At 45.9% G+C, this 20007-nt stretch overlaps 1 protein-coding gene across 2 annotated transcripts; it reads left to right on the forward strand.

Moving 5' to 3' along the window:
* Positions 1-6449: 6449 nt before the first annotated feature.
* Positions 6450-16163, forward strand: LOC145347084 (uncharacterized). Of its 2 annotated transcripts, XM_080194994.1 has the most exons (3): positions 6450-6550; positions 9817-9916; positions 14651-16163. In XM_080194994.1, exon 3 carries the CDS (start codon positions 14694-14696, stop codon positions 15591-15593), a length of 900 nt encoding a protein of 299 aa, XP_080051120.1. In that variant the 5' UTR covers positions 6450-6550; positions 9817-9916; positions 14651-14693; the 3' UTR covers positions 15594-16163. The 2 variants fall into 2 exon arrangements, with proteins under 2 accessions (XP_080051120.1, XP_080051121.1); XM_080194995.1 differs by lacking the exon at positions 9817-9916 and having other exon boundaries at positions 6451-6550.
* Positions 16164-20007: the final 3844 nt, after the last annotated feature.

The raw sequence follows: 20007 nt of genomic DNA on the forward strand, positions 1-20007 counted from the left end.
AAGATGTTGGCATATTGAGGTGCAAGTTTGGTCTCCATGGCTGTTCTGTGTGTCTGGATGAAAAAATGAATGTTGAAGGTAAAGACATTGTGGTCCAGGATGAAATGGATGAGTTGTAAAATTGCATCTGGAGACTGGCAGTTGTCGGCATTGAGTACTGAGACAGTTGCAGCAATGCCGTTATTGTGGGGGATGCTGGTGTAGAGTGCCGAGGCATCCATTGTGACGAGAAGTACCCCTAGTCCAACTGCTCCATGAGTTTCTGTAGGAATGCTCTTTCCACTCATATTGTCTGTACCTTTAAGACTTTATTACTTGTAAAGACACACATTCCAACCATTATTTTGATTTCAAACATAAATTGAGTTTGTGAATTTAAATGCCCTTTTTGTGAACAGAATGCCTGCTTACTCTCCATTCACCTGACGAAGGGACAAACCCCAAAAGCTTTTGAGTTTACTATCAAATAAACCTGTTGGACTTAAACCTGGTGTTGTGAGACTTCTGTGTTTACCCCAGTCCAACACCAGCATCTCCACACATTGTGAAGATATCACCCAGAAGTAATATTTGATGAACGATGCAATATTATTGTGCAATGTGGCAGAAGCAGGCTATCTACATGCAATGCTGAAAATTAATACAACTTAAATATCCCCCTCAGCACAGTGCTTTTCTTTCTAAAGATTTGAAGTTCATTTTCTATTTTTCTCTCTAACTGTGACGAGGGTAAGAATTATCAGCGATGTTGCACAATTTACTGCCCTTTTCAAATGGTTGTGACTGTTGCGGTTAGGTGATGAATGCTGCATCATATCCCTGACCATATTGACCATCTCTGAACAACGGGTTCCAGAATCTAAGCTGAATTACAGAGAATGAGGATATGAGATATTGACTGCTGGCTGTGTTAACGATTGATGTGTGAGTTCTGCCACATCTTTCAGGACGAGAGTGAAACACACGTGGATCATTCTGCTCCCTCTAGTGGCCAAGGACATAACGGACCGCAGTAAAGGATGATCAGAGACATTGATGGTCTCGGATGGGAGGGCAAAGCAAATTCACTTGACTGACACCAGGGCCTTAATTGATTAAATTATGATGACAAGTTGCACAGGCTAAGACTTGAATGTACAAAAAGCTGAGGCCCCTTATTGCCCCACGACAATAAAAAAACTTGCCTTTTTCTGAAGTCTCCAGTTGTTCCTTTAGTTTAAAGTTTATTTATTGTCACAAGTAGGCTTACATTAACACTGCAATGAAGTTACTGTGAAAATCCCCGAGTCGCTACACTCTGGCGCCTGTTTGGGTACACTGAAGGAGAGTTTAGCATGGCCAATGCACCTAATCAACACGTCTTTCGGACTATAGGAGGAAACCAGAGCATCCGGAGGAAACCTAGTAAGTTGTCTCACAACACCAGGTTAAAGCCCAACAGATTTATTTGGCAGCACGAGATTTCAGAGAGCTGCTCCTTCATCAGGTGAGTGCAGGATTTGTTTCACAAACAGGGCATATATAGACACAGACTCAATTACAAGTTCATGTCACACGATCTGTAACCCCCTTGACTTGCCTGGGCTTGCAAAACCTCACTAAAACCTACACAGACATGGGAGGAGTGTACAGACTCCACACAGACAAGCTGGGAATTGAACCTAGAATCCTTGGTGCTGTGAGGCAGCAGTGCTAACCATTGTGCTGCCATACCATCCATTGCAGGAGAATCTGATGAATTTGGGGGGGCCTTTCTCACCACCAGCCATCATAGGTCTTGGTGCTTGTTTAAAAGTTCTGCTGATCTGGAGTTCTGCCAGATGACTTTGGCAGTTTGCTTGCGGAAGAATCCGACTGGATCCACTGTCTCCTTTTCCCTCAGGGCCTCGAGGACATTCAGACCATTGCTTGATGGACTTGTGCTCAGAAGTGTCTCTCAGCAAAAGAACATGCTAGAAATAAGTGAGAATTGTAATAAGAGTTATAGAGGTTTACAGCACGAAAACAGGCCCTTTGACCCAACATGACCATGTTGCCCAGTTTTTAACCACTAAGTTTGTCCCAATTGCCTGTGTTTGGCCCATATCCCTCTACCCCCATTTTACCCATAGTAAGTAGTCTCACAACACCAGGTTAAAGTCCAACAGGCTTATTTGGTAGCACAAGTTTTTGGAGCGTTGCCCCTTCATCAGGTGGACTTCTACCTGGTGTTGTGAGACTACTTACTGTGTCTACCCCAGTCCAACACCGGCAACTCCACATCATGCCCATCTTACCCACGTAACTGCCTAAATGCTTTTTAAAAGACAATATTGTACCTGCTTCTACCAGTACCTCTGGCAACTCATTCCAGACATTCATCACCCTCTGAGTGAAAATGCCAAGAGATGCAGGAGAACATTACAGTCCTTGTGCCCTTAACACTGGCGGGACATCAAATGAAATGAGTGCCTATTGTAACTGGGTCTTCAACGCTGGGCACTGAGCAGCACAGGCAAGTGCAGAACTGGCAAGAAAGGACATTATTGCAGCAATTTAGAGGTTGTTTCCATCTCATTTCCATCTCATTTTTCCTATTCTATTGGATTTCCCTGATACTGTTCGTTGAATCTATTTTGTCCTCAGTGTTATTGGCACAATCTAATCTACAGAAATGACTAGTCAAATTAATTTTTGTGGATACTGGATACAATAACCCCAACTCTTCAGATATGTTGCTTGTAAGTTTGGTCTGAACATGAAGCGATGGTCCAGGGGTATTCATGCTGGACTATTAATCATTAACTCAGCTAATATTCTGGGGACCTGCACTGGAATCCCGCCATGGCAGATGGTGGAACTTGAATTCAGTAAAAAATATCTGGAATTTGGCACAGAGCTGATCATTATACCATTCATGAAGCAATTACATGAAGCAAATTACAATATACATATGATTAGCAGGCCCGGGACGGGATTCTCCGGGATTGCTGGCAGCTCCCCTCCCTTCCCTCCCCCACCAGGATTTGTTCCCATTAATGCGGAACAGGCAGAATAATCCCACTGGTGGGACACAGGCCATTGAAGCCCCCCCCAGGAGGTCAGAGGCGGGGAGGGGGGGGAGCTGACCTTGGGCGATGCCAGCCTGTCACCCTGGCACCACCCAAAGTCAAGCTGGCAGTGCCCACCGGGACCTTGGCACTGCCCACTGAGCACAGGGCAATGTCAAGAGAGTGGACCAGAGGGGTCAGGGCATACTGAAGGCAGGGCCTGTTGGGAGACGATCTTTGGTGGGGGTGGGAAGGAGTGTCTTGCTGCTCCTCTCCAAGTGATATTGATGGGGAAGGGCAGGATAAGGCCAATGGGGTAATGGGCAGTGGTTTGGGCCTGGTAACTGGGGGCAGTTCGGGCCTGGTCACTGGGGAGGGAGGGTCGTGGCTAGCCAACAAGGGAAGGGGGGGTCAGTGATGGCCATCGGGAGGGGCGGTTTGGAGCTCACCTTGGAGTGGGGGGTGGTTTGGTCCTGGTCATTGGGAAGCGAGGGGTTAGAGCTGTCCATCAGTGGTGGGGGGGGTGGGGGTCAGGGCTGATCATTGGAGCAGTTCAGGCCTGGTCATCAGGGAGGGAGGTTCTGGATTAGCCATGGGGGGGGTGGTTTGAGGTTGGCTGACCATTGTTGGGGGGGGTCAGGGCTGATCATCAGGGAGGAGGTGTTGGGGCTGGCCCAGTGGGAGGTAGATCGGGGCTGGTCTGGGGGGGGCGGTCTGGTAGCCTAGCAACTGGGGTGAGGGGTGGGTGGTGGTCGGGAGGGCCAGCTGTCAGGGGGTTCTGGGGAAAACCAGCAATTGGGAGGCTAGCGCGATCAGTAGACTGGTGATGGGGGGGAGGGAGGGACAGTGTATCTGTGGCAATCTCTGCACTGACACCTCAGCGCAAACACAGTGGGCCACTCAGCGTGATGCTGCTGGTCTGTCGGGTGGGATGAGGCCCAGTCTGCGACTTTGCAGCGGGAATCTCTCTGAGGCACATTGTGACGCTCAGAATGTCGGAGAATCATTCAGGTAAGTGCGCCCAAAAAAACAGGCGGGAAATTCTCCCGTTTTACCATCCATTAGTGCTTTGTTTTGTTTTGGGAGAATCCCGGCCCACAATAATATCCGTGCTGTTTTGGTCTCCTAATTTAAGGAAGGATGTAAATGTGTTTCAGAGGAAGTTTACTCGATTGTTATCAGGAATGAGCTGGTGGTCTTATGAGAATGGGGTGGACAGACTGGGCTTGTTTCCACTGGAGTTTGGAAGAGTGAGGGGTGACTTGATTGAAGGATATGGAATCCGGAATGATCTTGAGAAGTGGAAAGGATATTTCCTCTTGTGGGTGAGTCCAGAATGAGAGGGCACTGTTTTAAAATAAGGGGTTGCCTTTTTTGGGGCAGAGACGAGGAGAATTTTTTTCTCAGAAGATTGCACGACTTTGGAGCTTTGATTCAGAAGGCGGTGGAGGTGAGATCTCGGAATATTTTTAAGGACATAGAATCATCGATCCCTTACAGTGCAGAAGGAGATGATTGGCCCATTGAATCTGCACCGACAACAATCCCACCCAGAACCTACCCCCATAACACCACACATATACCCTGCTAGCCCCCGGCATTATTGGGCAATTTAGAATGGCCACTCAACCTAGCCCACAAATCTTTGCACTGTGGGAGTGAACCAGAGCATCCGGAGGAAACCCACACAGACACAGGGAGAATGCGGCAACTCCACACAGACAGTGACCCGAGGCTGGGATTGAACCCTGGTCCCTGGTGCTGTGAAGCAGCAGTGCCAACCACTGTGGCACTGTGCTGCCCCACGGCAGAGGTAGATAGAATCTTTTTAGTCAAGGGACTGAAAGGGGTAGATGGGAATGTGGAATTAGAAACATAAAGAGATCAGCTAGGATCTCAATGAAAGACTTGAGGAGATGAATAGCTTACTTCTGCTCCTATTTCATACATCTCTACGTTCATATAGAAGAGAAATTAGTGAGGACATGGATAGATCTTTGGGAGACATCAGAAGTAGTGGTAGGGGAATGGGAAGAGAAGGTATATCTGCCTATAGATAAATGGAAATAGCCAAGTGTGGAGAAGCTTGAAGGAGGATGGTATGGTCAACGGTTCCAAAGACTAGAAGGCAGATTTGAAAGAATGAGAGGGATAGTTTACCTTTGCTTCAGGATGATCTTGGTAAGGGCCACTTTGATATTATAGGAAACCCGATGGAAGGGACCCAGGCATGGAACCCCAGGGACAATGGGAATGTATTTGGGAGGTGCCAACACATTCAAGGACTTTGGAGAGGAAAAGGAGGTTGGAGATGAAAATAGGAATTTGCAAGCCATCGCCACCCCATCTCATGGCTGCAGTTAGCTCCTAGCCATTAAGGGCATCGTGATTCTCTGAAAAAAATCTGAAAAACATGACAAAACGCGAATGCGCCAAATACACTCCAAGACCTTCATTCTGATAAGTTGGTCACTCTAAGAAGGGTGCCAGCATTATTAACCCAAATCTTTCCACTTTTCTTACGCAGTCAGACCGACTGAGAAACAAGAAATGATCTGAAATCCTGCAACGGTGAATTGCAATATCAAACTAATCAGAGGAAAGTGTATGCATGACCTGGCCCACATCATGTAACGTTACAGAGTGTTGCAGTATGGCATATCTGAAAATGTTGGCAAGTTAATCTAGAGAGGGCGAAGGCAAAGTGTGAAGAACGATATGTCACTGTTCAAATAATGGCGTACAGCTACTGCTCGATCTTGCCCCTGTCCTTCTGTTACATTGATGTCAGGAATTGAGGGCTGGAGCAGCTCAAGTCAAAAGCTATCACTTCTTTATTCTAGACTCTTGCTTTGTCCATTGCGACAAAAATGGAGTTTTGGGAAGTTGACCTAAAACAAAACTGAGAAAATAAGCAGGCTTTAAAATTATGATAGAACGAGGGTGACACAGTGGCACAGTGGTTAGCACTGCTGCATCACAGCACCAGGGAGGTGGGTTCAATTCCAGCCTTGGGTCACTGTCTGTGTGCAATTTGTACATTCTCCTCATGTCTACATGGGTTTCCTCTGGGTGCTCCACTTTCCTCCCACAGCCCAAAGGTGTGTGAGTTAGGCTGATTGGCCATGCTAATCCCTGGTTTCGGAGGGATTAGCAGGGTAAATATGTGAGGTTGGGGAATAGGGTGGGATTGTTGTCAGTGCAGGCTCGATGGGCCAAATGGCCTCCTTCTGTATTGTAGGGATTCTATGATTCAGCAGCTTATTTATAGTTGATCCCTGCAAGAGTTATTTAATCATTTGAAATGGAAAGACTATCTTAAGACGATGACAACAAAAATAAAACGAGTAATGTGAGTGATCTATTTGTATACCAGAAGTTCCACCACTCTCACATCAAACCAAGTGACAGAGGCAGCTGCTTCCGAAACTTGGTCTTACTAAAACTGACCTCATCAGCAGTTACAAAGTGCTTTCAGTGTGTTGTACGGAGTTCTACACCAGGACCTGGATTTATTAGTTGTAAGTACATACATTGTGTTTCGAAATTTGACACTGCAGCAGATAGTTTTATCAGGGTTCAAACTCAACTTGGAGCAAGACAAGCTTCGATTCGATAATCATTAAATATCTCAACATTACGGTGAAATCAGACCCAATTGTGAGCGGCCAGTCACAGCCTTAAAGTGTCCAATCTTATTCAATGATCTCTGCATAATAGAATCATGGTACGTATGTGAAAGTTTCACTTAAACTCTGGAAATGAATACACTGGCTCTGGGCGTGGCATGGTGGCACAGTGGTTAACACTGCAGCCTCACAGCCCCAGGGACCTGGATTCGATTCCGGCCTCAGATTTCTGTCTGTATAGAGTCTAAACGATCTCCCCATGTCTGCGTGGGTTTTCTCTGGCTTCCTTCCACAGTTCGAAAGATGTGCTGGTTAAGTGCATTGGCCATGCTAAATTCTCCCTCAGTGTACCCAAACAGGAGCTGGAGTGTGGCAACTAGGGGATTTTCACAGTAACTTCATTGCATGTTAATGTAAGCCTATTCGTTTATTTTGTTTATTTATTAGTTTCAAGTAGGCTTACATTAACACTGCAATGAAGTTACTGTAAAAATCCCTTTGTCGCCTCACTCCGGTGCCTGTTCAGGTGCACTGAGGGAGAGTTTAGCATGGCCTGGTGCTCTGAGGCAGCAGGGCTAACCACTGTGCCACTGTGTGGCCCTCGAGACCGAATAAATGAACTAAGCAATGAAACAATGTGGTTGACGGAAGCAGAATATGTCAGGGTAACGCAAGACAGACGAGAGTGGAGCAGGGCGGTCGAAATCTTCTGGGAAGAAACTGGCATCAATAAATGAAACAATAAATAGGATCACAACTGCCTTCTGTGTGTTGGGGTGAACAGTTAAGATGCTATATTATTTTATAGTATTCTGCTTTTTAATACTGTGTAGCCTGATATGTGATGAAGGTTGACACACCAGTGGTAATTTTCCCATGAGTGTCAGGCTCTGATTGGAACGGCATGGAACTCTCCAGGCGCGTGTCCAGTTTTCATTCCAACTCTTGAGCCTCTCTGCGAATAAAATATCAGTGGGTGGGGCATACTCTGGCAGGGTGGGGCCTGATAGTGTTGGCCAGGTCAGCACCTCAGAGATTGTGGCACCATTTTTAAATTGCGCCTCCCCCATCAGTTAAACAATGACGAAACAGAATACAGGAATGAGATAGGGAATTTGGTGAACTGGTGCGATGACAATATTCTCTCCCTTAATGTCAACAAATCAAAGGAGATTGTCATCAACTTCAGGAAGGATTGTTGTCCCCGTCTACGTTAATGGGCTTGAAGTCAAAATGGTTGAGTGCTTCAAGTTTTTAGGAGTCCAGATCACCAACAACCTGTCCTGGTCCCCCCACAGCGGCACTATAGTTAAGAAAGCCCACCAATCCCTCTGCTTTGTGAGAAGACTAAGGAAATTTGGCATGTCAGCTACGACTCTCATCAACTTGTACTGATGCACCATCGAAAGCATTCTTTCTGGCTGTATCGCAGTTTGGTATGGCTTCTGCTCTGCCCAAGACCGCAAGAAACTACAAAAGATCATGAATGTAGCCCAGTCCATCACACAAACCAGTCTCCCATCCATTGACTCTGTCTACACTTCCCGCTGCCTCGGCAAAGCAGTCAGCATAATTAAGAACCCCACACACCCCGGACATTCTCTCTTCCACCTTCTTCAATTGGGAGAGATATAAAAGTCTGAGGTCACATAGCAACTGATTCAAGAACAGCTTTTACCCTGCTGTTGTCAGACTTTTGAAAGGATCTATCTTGCACTAAGTTGATCTTTCTCTGCACCCTAGCTATTACTGTAACACTACATTCTGAACTTGCTCCTTTCCTTCTCAATATATGGTATGCTTTGTCTGTATAGCACGCAACAAACAATACATGTGACAATAATAAATCAAATCAAATCAAAATCACTGACAGTGAACAGACCTTAGACTTCTCCCACCACCACACACACACACACACACACACAATGGATTTTGTTTTGGGAGGTTGGCTAGGTTGGGCCTGTATTTATTGGCATTTAGAAGGATGAGAAGCAACCTTATTGAGACATGCAACAATGTGAGGGGCTTGATTAATTAGATACTGATTGATTGTTTCCCCTAGTAGGAGAGTCTAGGATCAGAAGGCACAATCATAAGAACATAAGAAATAGGAGCAGGAGTAGGCCATCCAGCCCCTCGAGCCTGCCCCGCCATTCAATAAGATCATGGCTGATCTGACGCTGCTCAGTTCCACTTTCCCGCTTTCTCCCCATAACCCTTAATCCCCTCTCTTATCAAAAACCCATCAACCCGCGTCTTAAAAATATTTAGCGAGGCAGCCTCCACCACTTCAACGGGCAGAGAATTCCAGAGATTCACCACCCTTTGAGTGAAGAAGTTCCTCCTCAACTCCGTTCTAAACCGCCCCCCTTTTATCTTGAGGCTGTGCCCCCTAGTCCTACTGTCTTTTTTGAGCGGGAAGAGTCTCTCCACCTCTATCCTAAGACAAGGATGAGGGGGAATTTCTTCTCTCAGAGAATAGTTAATATGTCGAAGGTTGGATCATTAAGTATACCCAAGGCTGAGAAAGGCAGGTGTTTAATCAGTAAGGGAATCAATGGGTATGGGAATAAGGTGAGAAAGCGGAGTGAGAATTGTGATGTCAGATTGGTCATGATCTCATTGAATGAGGAGCAGACGGGCCGAATGGCCTACTTCTCCTCCATTGCCATATGGTTTTATTATGGCAAAGTGAGGTTGGGCAGCTGGGCACAAACCGCCCCCACTCCAACAACTGGATTTCTGCAACGCTGTTTATTGGGGGAAATGGGATTTCCACTGTGCTTTGGGTGAAGACTGTAAACAGGACATTTCTGAAGAAATTATTGACAAGAGACTCTTGTGATTCAGAATCTGGTGCCTGTATAAATGCAGCATGTGAGATACTGCACCCAGATAATTACTCTCCAACCTCTTCATTTCTTACCCACATCCAGTGTCACATGAAGCAGGCAAAACATGTGCTTAAGTCTGTTTCCAAAGCTGATTTTTCCCTGGAACAGGTCACTGGCCTGTCTCCAGAAGTTGTAGCTGGAGGGGTGACACTCTGCACCAAACATAGCTGAGCAGGAGCCTCTCCCATTCTTAGTGCCTGCTCTCGGCATGTTGGAAGGGTTTATAGGATGATTTTAACCTGTGTGGGACTGTTCTGTATGCAGCTTCAGAGGCCATCAAGTGCTGAAGTGGAACTTGGACTGGCATCTTCTGGGTCAGATGTAGGGACACTACAACACAAGACTTCTTCAATCCTGAGAGCAGGTCAGAAAACCATCCACTCTCAATTGTTTTGGGACTTCTTCTGGAATTAAACAAGAGGAAGGTGGACTTGGGTTCCCTCCATCTTCTGACCCCTCCAATCCACTGGACATTAGCCACAATTGCACAATGCCAAATTGCACAATATTGATCCACTGAAATCTACCATCAACTGATTCGTTTTTTATTCATCCATGGTACATGGGCAACGCTGCCTGACCAGTATTTACTGCCCATCCCTTATTGCCCTTGAGGAGGTGGTGATGAGCTTCCTTCTTGGACCGCTGCAGCCCCTGATGTGCTGTTAGGGAGGGAGATCCCCAGGATTTTGACCCAGTGACAGTGAAGGAACAGTAATATAGTCCCAGTCAGGATGGTGAGAGGAACTTGCAGGGGACACTGGACTCTGTGCTCTGTGAGCTGTTCCCAAACATACACTCCAGGACAAACATCAACTGTTACTGGAAGATCATCAACTCAGTGAAAGATGAAGTGCGGTTGCCTGAAACTTGTTGGTCTCCCAGTGCAAGGAGTTGTCCTTGTTGCAGACTGGCACATTCCAAAGCCCAGGGCTATGAGCCGAGGGGCACACTAACACTTGGGGCAACTGCTATAGAGGTGCAATGGGGGCTGTTTAAGACCTTTCAACCATAGTGAACTGAGGGAAATGGAATTGTCCAGGCTCCCCTCATGCTGAATGACTCAAATTGAATGTACACAGTGAATAATACCTGCATCACAATTGTATTGAAGCACCTCAGAGTGTAACATAATGTTCGTAGAGGGCCTGAGTATTATTGCACTTTGTGTGGTGGCCATTTTGAAATGTTTGTAATGTCCTTCCAGGTGTTTTATGAAACATTTCTGCAAAAGAGGAATGTGCAGGTGGTGGTGATCCCATGTGTTTGCTGCGATTCTCCTTCTTGGTGGCAGAGGTTTGGAAAATGCTGTCAAAAAAAGAGCCTTCGCCAGTTGCTATGCATTGGCCTGAATGTTGAACCCTGCCACCCGGAGCTTCGGTGGGCAACACATGCCTGCTGACCCTGACAGACCCGCTGCCATTCCACAAGCTAATGAGAGGGGAGGAGATCCTGCCTTGGAGAGCTATGAGCCAAGGGGATTGGTTGACATCTCTCCAGCCCAACCAGACACAGCACTACAGTGGCCAGGAGAGGTACTGCTGCCACGTGCCTGCTCTCAGTGTTGGGGCATGGAGACCAGCTAAGTTGGAGGGGTCTTGGAGGGGAGGATAGGGAACTCCTGGGTTGGGACGGGTTGTGAGGCAGGCGACTGGATTATTGGGGGATTGGATCAAGGTGAGTGGGGAGTGAGGAAGTCTAGAGGTGTCCAATCTTTGAGAGGAGGATGCTCCCAATCAGCGGTGGTGCTTTTGATAGAAGTGTCTGCCTCCCTCACTTTCTTGCCTGAGTTTCAGATGTTAGATTTTTTTCTGTTTCCCACCCTAAGCAATCCAGACCCACCACCTAAAAAACTGAGGCTTGGCAGGTAAAGGCCCTTAATTTGAGCAAGGATGGGCATCCTGTCTGAGGCACTGCCTGCCCCACTATAAAATTACATCCAGCTTGGGGCAAGTGAGATCCTGGGGAGAATCCCATCCATGCACTTTCACACTCCCCACAACTCCAAACCCATCATGGGGGGAGAAAATTCAGGCCCTTAATGCAATTAATGCATTGAGATAATAATGGTTTTCATTATTAACACATTTAAAGATACAATGAGTTATCCTGCTCTGAAATCAAAGATGAAAATGACTGTGGTAGGATGATTAATAGGAGGGTTTTATGAATAATTTGACAATTTTTTTTCCTATGAGCACTGGCCTGGATTTGATTTCCGTAATAAAACATGGGCAAAAGTGCTGACCATGCCAGTGGTGTTCATGTTGCATGAAAGAATTAAAAAAGAGTTCTGTTTTGATGAATTTTCCCAAAAGTTGTGAAATTAACTGTTCAAGCTACTTTACCCTAATGACGTCTTTCAAGGTCCTTCATGTTTTTAGGTGCTTTAGGAGAGCTTCAAGTTTTTAGGTGTTCAGATCACCAACAACCTGTCCTGGTCCCCCCCCATGCTGACACTGTAGTTAAGAAAGTCCACCAACGCCTCTACTTTCTCAGAAGACTAAGGAAATTTGGCATGTCAGCTACGACTCTCACCAACTTCTACAGATTTATCACATAAAGCATTCTTTCGGATTGTATCACAGCTTGGGATGGCTCCTGTTCTGTCCAATGCCACAAAAGGTCATGAATGTAGCCCAATCCATCACGCAAACCGGCCTCCCATCCATTGACGCTGTCTATATTTCCCGCTGCCTCAGAAAAGCAGCCAGCATAACTAAGGACCCCACCCGGGCATTCTCTCTTCCACCTTCATCCGTCAGGAAAAAATACAAAGCCTCAGGTCACGTACCAACCAACTCAAGAACGGCTTCTTCCCTGCTGCCATCAGACTTTTGAATGGACTTACCTTGCATTAAGTTGATCTTTCTCTGCACACTAGCTATGACATTCTGCAGTCTCTTGTTTCCTTCTCAATGAACAGTATGTTTTGTCCGTATAGCACATAAGAAACAATACTTTTCACTGTGTGTTAATACATGTGACAATAATAAATCAAACCAAATCAAAAATCAAAGTCCTTTTCAGAAATTAACCTTTGGGGTGTGTAATTTAAGATAGGGACCAAAATTTTCCACTCCCTGGGTGCGTTATGGGCACTTAATGGTCACTTAAGGGTCTGTCTTGCCCAGTTTCAACTTTTAGGCTGGAATGTTTCACTGTATTTAAGTGGCATTGATCAATGTGGAATTTGATGAGTCAACCGCTACTTGAAGCAATGAAGCTGCTCTCAGTGAGGCTCAGCCAACCAGCTGTCATAACTAAATAGAACAGAACTCTGAGCAATAACACAAATAACAACTCTTCCAAAGCTCTAAAATTCTTCATTCGTCTGCAAAATTTCTATTTGGCTGCCTCTATATCCTTTTCCCATCATATCTACCCCTTTCTACCATTCTGCTTCCAGCTGGTGTGACCCCCTGTGAAAGTTAGAGTTTAGAAGAATGAGGGGAGATCTCATTGAGACGTATAAGATGATGAATGGGATGGATAGGATAGAGGTGGAGAGACTCTTCCCGCTCAAAAAAGACAGTAGGACTAGGGGGCACAGCCTCAAGATAAAGGGGAGGCGGTTTAGAACGGAGTTGAGGAGGAACTTCTTCACTCAAAGGGTGGTGAATCTCTGGAATTCTCTGCCCGTTGAAGTGGTGGAGGCTGCCTCGCTAAATATTTTTAAGAAGCGGGTTGATGGGTTTTTGATAAGAGAGGGGATTAAGGGTTATGGGGAGAGGGCGGGAAAGTGGAACTGAGCCACAACAGATCAGCCATGATCTTATTGAATGGCGGGGCAGGCTCGAAGGGCTAGATGGCCTACTCCTGCTCCTATTTCTTATGTTCTTATGTTCTTATGTAAATTGAGTCCCGAATGCTAGTTAATGTGATGAAGATCAGGCTGTGGCACTCCCCAACCTCCTCAGTGGGGCGGGGAGAGGCGGAGGTGAGGGTGGGAGGTCAGTGGACATCTCTGTGATGTGCTCTCAGGCTCTTCAGTTAAGTTTATTTATTAGTCACAGGTAGGCTTCCATCAACGCTACAATGAAGTTACTGTGAAAATCCCCTAGTCGCCACTCCAGCGCCTGTTTGGGTCAATGCATCTAACCAGCACATCTTTTAGACTGTGGGAGCAATCTGGAGCACCCAGAGGAAAGCCACGCAGACACGGGGAGAAAGTGCAAACTCCACACAAGCTGGGAATCAAACCTAGGTAGCTGTGCCACCCACAGCAGTTGACGCTAAGCACTGTGCCAGACTCAGCAGTTGAGGGGGGCTGGTTGTTGTTGGTGCAGGTTGTGAAGTGGGGTGGTATCTCCAAGTTCCTGTTGCAGCTCTGGTCTTTGCCTTCAGTGTGAGCTGAGCTGATCATTGTGAATAGTGAGGCACACTCAGCGTCACAATGATTCACTGAGGCTCCTTTGCCTAGAAGGCCAATGGCAGCAGATAATTAGGAACATCTCCTACAAACCCTTTCCAACTCACACACCATCCTTCACTGTCGCTGGGTCAAAACCCCGGAACTCTCACCCTAACGGCACTGTGGACGTAACTACATAGATTGCAAAATTTCAAGAATGCAGCTCACCACTGCCTTCTCCAGGGCATGAGGAACGGGCTTTGTCCACATCCCCTGAAAAAATAATAGTTAAATACCCTAATGCCCAAGACCTTGAGTATCCCCATTTTTCTGATCGCTTCCATTAGGCAGTCCATACGTGGGGGTTGTGTGACACTGTCAGCCCAATGCATGGACTTTGGCATTGATGAGAGATATAGAGACTGGCAGCAATTACCGGGCATTGTAAAGCTGAGTCTCACGCATTGCAATGCAACCTTATGGCTCGTACATCTTGCAATGTTGCCTACCGCAGATCACTCTGCAGTCGCCATCATAAATTGACCCCCCCAGACGTCAGCACCCTTATCCACCGCCTTTCCTATGGTTCCTTCTGACAAGTGCTTGTAGACGAATGGCAGTATGCACCTCGGAATGCCATCTGCGGGATATAAATGGTATGCGCGCTGACTACTCGATTAGCCTTACTGATCTTGCTTGCTGCATTGTATAAAATCTCAAACACTGTCAACTTTAATTTTGCAGGCGGCCATTGGCAGAACTTGTGTGGGAACCCGAGTCGTTAAGGATGGGAATTTGCGTGTCAAAGAATGTCTCAAAGGAAAAGCTGAGGCAATCGATTAAAAGACAAGGAGCAGAGCCGTCAGAAGAGCAAGATGCACTCTTGATCGCTGAGATGAGGGGTCATTTGAAGATGGTTTATGGCCACAACTCTCTGGGGCTAGCGATGATGGAAATGACCGAAATCCCTAAAATCACTTGGCAGGTAACGGAAGTAGAAAAACTGAATGTGTCGCATAATTTCCTCCTGAGTATTGATCCTGGGATTGCCAGCCTTCAGAATTTGATCATTCTAAACCTGCTGGGCAATCAGTTGGCGACTTTGCCAAAAGAAATTGGAATGTTGAAGGAACTGAGGGTTCTGTTTGCTGACTGGAATTGCCTCAAGGAAGTCCCACAAGAACTGAGCCAGTGCAAAAAACTCCAGGTCCTCAGCCTCTCGTACAATATGATCTCGTCTCTCCCCGAGAGCTTGGAGGAGCTCAGGAAGCTGGAGAAGCTCAACTTAAGCAACAATCGCTTCGCCCAGTTGCCCGCGTGTGTCTACCGGATGAAGAGGCTAACCTTCTTACACGTTGGCTGCAACAAAATTGAAAGTCTTTCCGAGAGCGTGGGCCAACTGGAAAACATGAGGATATTCATCGCAGAGAGAAACAAGCTTCGGTTCCTGCCCAAATCCATCTGCTTGCTGAGGCCCCTCAAGCTGCTCAACATAAACAACAATGAGATTGAGAATCTCCCCACAAACCTCCCCATGCTGACTGAGTTGGAGAGACTGGCCTGCCACTCGCTTGATACAGGCCTCCATGTCAAACGTAACCCCCTCGCCAAGCCACTGCCGGATCTTATAGAAGAGGGACTCGAACCTCTCTTTGACTATTTGAGACCCAAACGGAGCAACAAATAAGAACTGATTTCTTTTTGAGCTCCTGAATGTTTGTGGTTTGGAGGCCTTGAGAACAGAATTCGGTTTGCTATCGCAAATTAGTTTGCTCATACACTTGCCCTACATATCCATAGAATCTATAGAATCCTTACAGTAGAGAAGGAGGCCATTTGGCCCATCAAGCCTATACTGACAATAATCCCATCCGGGCCCCGTCTCCGTAACCCCATACGTTTACCCCGTTAGTCCCCCTGACACTAGGATCAATTTAGCATGTCCAATCAACCTACCCTGCACATCTTTGGCGTGTGGGAGGAGAGAAGAGCACCTGAAGGAAACCCATGCAGACAGTAGCCTGAAGCTGGAATTGAACCCGGGTAACTGGCGCTGTGAGGCAGCAGTGCTAACCACTGTGCTACTGTGCCACCCCTATTGTCAACAAACAACTTACAAAACAACTTTTGGTGTTAATTTTAGATAACACATCATGAGTTACAACATGAGTGTATCATGTGTATGCATCAACAGTGCTTAAGAACATGAATCATGCCCTAGAGAGGTAAACGTACCCTGTATATACTTTCAGAATAAACTCAGAACAGTTTTTCTTCAAATTAACGTACCTTGTTTATTTTGAGGTGTTGTGTTGTTTTTGCAAAATATTTTTGGTAAATACTTGAAAGTGTTTTCAGCTCAGGTTTCCAGCATTCCTGTTTTCCACCTGATGCGCTGATATTTCTTGTACAGCCCTATAAAACATGACCAAACACCTTTGAGTTCCGCATGAAAAAATATTTGCACTCACCTTCTTCTCAGCTATGACTGGGCAACAACATTTTTGATGGACCAATACATTACTTACATGTGCATCTTCCTCAAGGGAGAGGGACAGTGGTAGTATTGAATAGCAGAACATTATGGTGCCTGAGATAAAGGGTGTCTTTAAGGAGTCAGTGACAGAATCATTTTTTAAAATTTGCTTACAAGATTTGTGTGTTGTTGGTGAGGCCAGGATTTATTGCCTATCCCTAATTGTGCAAAGAACAAAGAGAGCAAAGAACAAAGAAAGTTACAGCACAGGAACATTCCCTTCGGCCCTCCAAGCCTGCACCGACCATGCTGCCTGACTGAACTAAACCCCCTACCCTTCTGGGGACCATATCCCTCTATTCCTATCCTAAACATGTATTTATCAAGATGCCCCTTAAAAGTCACTATTGTACCCACTTCCACTACCTCCCCTGGTAATTGCCCTCGAGAAGGTGGTTTTTTGAACTGCTGCAGTCCATATGGATGTAGGTGCACCCACGCGTGATTAGGGAGGAAATTCCAGGATTTTGATCCAGCAACACTGAAGGGATGGTGATATTTTTCCAAGTTAAGATGATGTGGAGTTTGAAGGGGAACTTGCAGGTAGTGGTGTTCCCATGTATCTACTGCTCTTGTCCTTCTAAGTGTTAGAGGTCATGAGTTTGGAAGGTGTTGTCGAAGGAGTCTAGGTGAGTTCCTGCAGTGCGTCTTGTAGATTATACACACTGCTGACATTGTGCAGATAGAGGGAATGAATATTGAAGGTGATGGATGGGGTGCCAATCAAATGGGCTGCTTTGTCCTCGATAGTATTGAGCTTCTTGAGTGTTGTTGGAGCTACACTTGTTGAGGATTACCTAAATATTTCAAGGTGAGTACTCAAATCTTTCAAGTTTTTTTATTCATCTGCTAGGAAGAACAGACACAGTGAATAGTGAATTTCACGATGGTATTCTGTCAATTTATACAGATAGTTAGCAGTTATAGTTAATTACAACAAATGAGAAATGAGCAACTTTTTTAATCCTTCATTTGCTTATGTAGTCCACCAATCATAGCATAGCCTTTTGCGCTTTCTTATTCAATAGAAAATCATCTCCTTCATCAGCATAATTATGTCAACATATCTTGCTATTTGGCAATTGTTATGGTAACTTGTCTTTGTTTTCATCCCGTGTCCTAGCCTGGAATGCAGTGTTTATGAACTGATGCAAGGTTAGATTAGTCTTTTATCCAGAGTACATAAGTGCTGGCCTCACTGAAAGCCTAGTTTGTTAATAATCATTTTCCATCATTTAACAGAGTTGTTTGTCATAACTTAATTTCCACACACCCATCTCAGTAAGTATTCCGTGATACTCCTGGCTTGTGAATGGGCTTTAGGAATGAATTACTAACTGTATAATTTCCAGCCACTGATCTGCTATTTTGATTTAATTCACTCGTGGGACATGTGCGTGGTATCTTGGCCTTCATAGTGAGAGGGTTCGAGTACAGGAGCAGGAATTGTTGTTGCAACATTAAGGGGCCTTGGTGAGGCCACACCTGGAATATTGTGCACGGTTTTAGTCCCCTTACCTGAGGAAGGATGCAGTTGCTCTAGAGGGAGCACGGAGAAGGTTTAGCAGACTGATTCCTGCAATGGCAGGACAGACAGGACAGGAGAGATTGAGTTGGTTAGGGTTGTATTTGCTGGAGTTCAGAAGAATGAGTTGATTTAGTTTGATTTATTATTGTCACATGTATTAGTACACAGTGAAAGGTATTGTTTCTTGCATGTTATACAGACAAAGCATGCCATATGTAGAGAAGGAAAGGAGAGGGTACAGAATGTAGTGCTACAGTCATAGCTAGGGTGTAGAGAATGACCAGTTTAATGTAAGGTAGGTCCATTCAAAAGTTTGATTGCAGCAGGGAAGAAGCTCTTCTTGATTCAGTTGGTACATATCCTCAGACTTTTGTATCTTTTTCCTAAAGGGAGAAGGTGAAAGAGAGAATGCCCGGGGTGCGTGGGTCCTCGATTATGCTGGCTGCTTTTTTGAGGCAGTGAGAAATGTAGATGGAGTCAATGGATGGGAGGCTGGTTTGCGTGATGGACTGGTCTATGTTCACATTCCTTTGTAGTCCTATCAACAAAGGTGTTACAGAGAGTGGGTGAAGTAGCTTAACCTTTTGCGCATAAAAAGATAGATGGAAGGCTGTTTGTGTGAAGGACTGGACTTTGTTCACAACTCTTTATAATACTCTTCACTTGCCTAGATGAGTGTAGCTCCAACAAAGTCAAGAAACTCAACACCATTCAGTACAGAGCAGTCCACTTTATTGAAACCCCATCAACAAGCATTTACTCCCTTCACTACTGCCACTCAGTGGCAGCAGTGTGTACTATCTACAAGATGCACTGCAGGAACTCACTAACACTTCTTAGAGAGCACCTTCCAAACCCAAGACCACTACCATCTGGAAGGACAAGGGCAGCAGATGCATGGGAGCAGCTGGAAGTTCCCCTTCAAACCATTCACTGACTCGGAAATATATTGCCGTTCCTTCAATGTCGCTGGGGAACTCCCTCCCTAACAGCACAGTGGATGTCCCTACACCACATGGACTTCAGCCACTCAAGAAGGCAGTTTGGCTCCACCTTTTCAAGGGCAATTAGGGATGGGCAATAAATGGTCTGGCCAGTGATGCCTGCCTCACATGAATGAATATAGAAGTAGGCCCCTTGAGTTATGTGGATACATTGGAGAAGTTTGGACAGCTGTCCTTAGACAATTAAAGAATAAGACAAGATTTGATAGAGGTATTCAAAATCCTGAGGAATCTGGACAGAGTGGAGAGAATCTCTTCCCATTGGTTGATGGACTGGAGTATCAGAGAGCACAGATATAAAGTAATTGGCAAAATAAAAATGTGAGGAAAAAGCCTTTTTATTCCGTGAGTGGTTAGGATCTGGAATGCACTGCCTGGGAGTGTGCTGGAAGCAGGTTCAATAACCGATTTGAAAAGGGAATCGGATTATTGTGTAGAAAGGAATAAACATACAGCGCTACAGGGAAAGGGCTGGCAAATGGTATTAGATAAATTTCTCCTGTAGAGGGTCAACATGGAAATAATGGGCCAAATGGCCTCCTATGCTACAATCATTCTGTGATGCTATGGGCAGGGTTTCCCAGCCCTTGGTCCTGCCAAAAATGACGCTCCCTGCCAACAGCCAGCTCCCCTCCCGCCACCCGCACCCCCCAACTCCCCACTTCCCCTCCGCTCTGTAGAAGATTGGTGATGGGATGAACAGGCCACGCAAAATTCTGCAGACACCAGCGGGTCTGGATGATCCCCCGGTAGCCGAAGGCGAACTGCCTCCACCGTAGGAAAAAGTGCTGCAGACGGGCCTGGAAAATCCTAAGTTGTGGCCAGGCTTTTAAGAAGGTGAGGTAGAGATGTAATTCAACAATTTGCAGGGATGGTCACAGCAATCTATTGCTGGAGGCAGCACCGCGAGTGCTCCGAATCAGCCTAAAGCTGACGTGACGGGAGACCACCGAATGGATAGAAGCCACATGGCGGCTTGGAAAGGCAAGTTCTGTTTGTTAGCATGTTGGCCAAAGTTCAAGGGTCGGGGGAC

The sequence above is a fragment of the Carcharhinus amblyrhynchos genome, chromosome 8 (assembly GCF_965287045.1).
Source record: "Carcharhinus amblyrhynchos chromosome 8, sCarAmb.v2.hapA, whole genome shotgun sequence".
In the NCBI taxonomy this organism is placed as follows: domain Eukaryota; kingdom Metazoa; phylum Chordata; class Chondrichthyes; order Carcharhiniformes; family Carcharhinidae; genus Carcharhinus; species Carcharhinus amblyrhynchos.

What these genes read in the sequence shown, in the direction of transcription:
- LOC145347084 (XM_080194994.1), top strand. Translation starts at nt 14,694, where the DNA reads ATGGGAATTTGCGTGTCAAAGAATGTCTCAAAGGAAAAGCTGAGGCAA.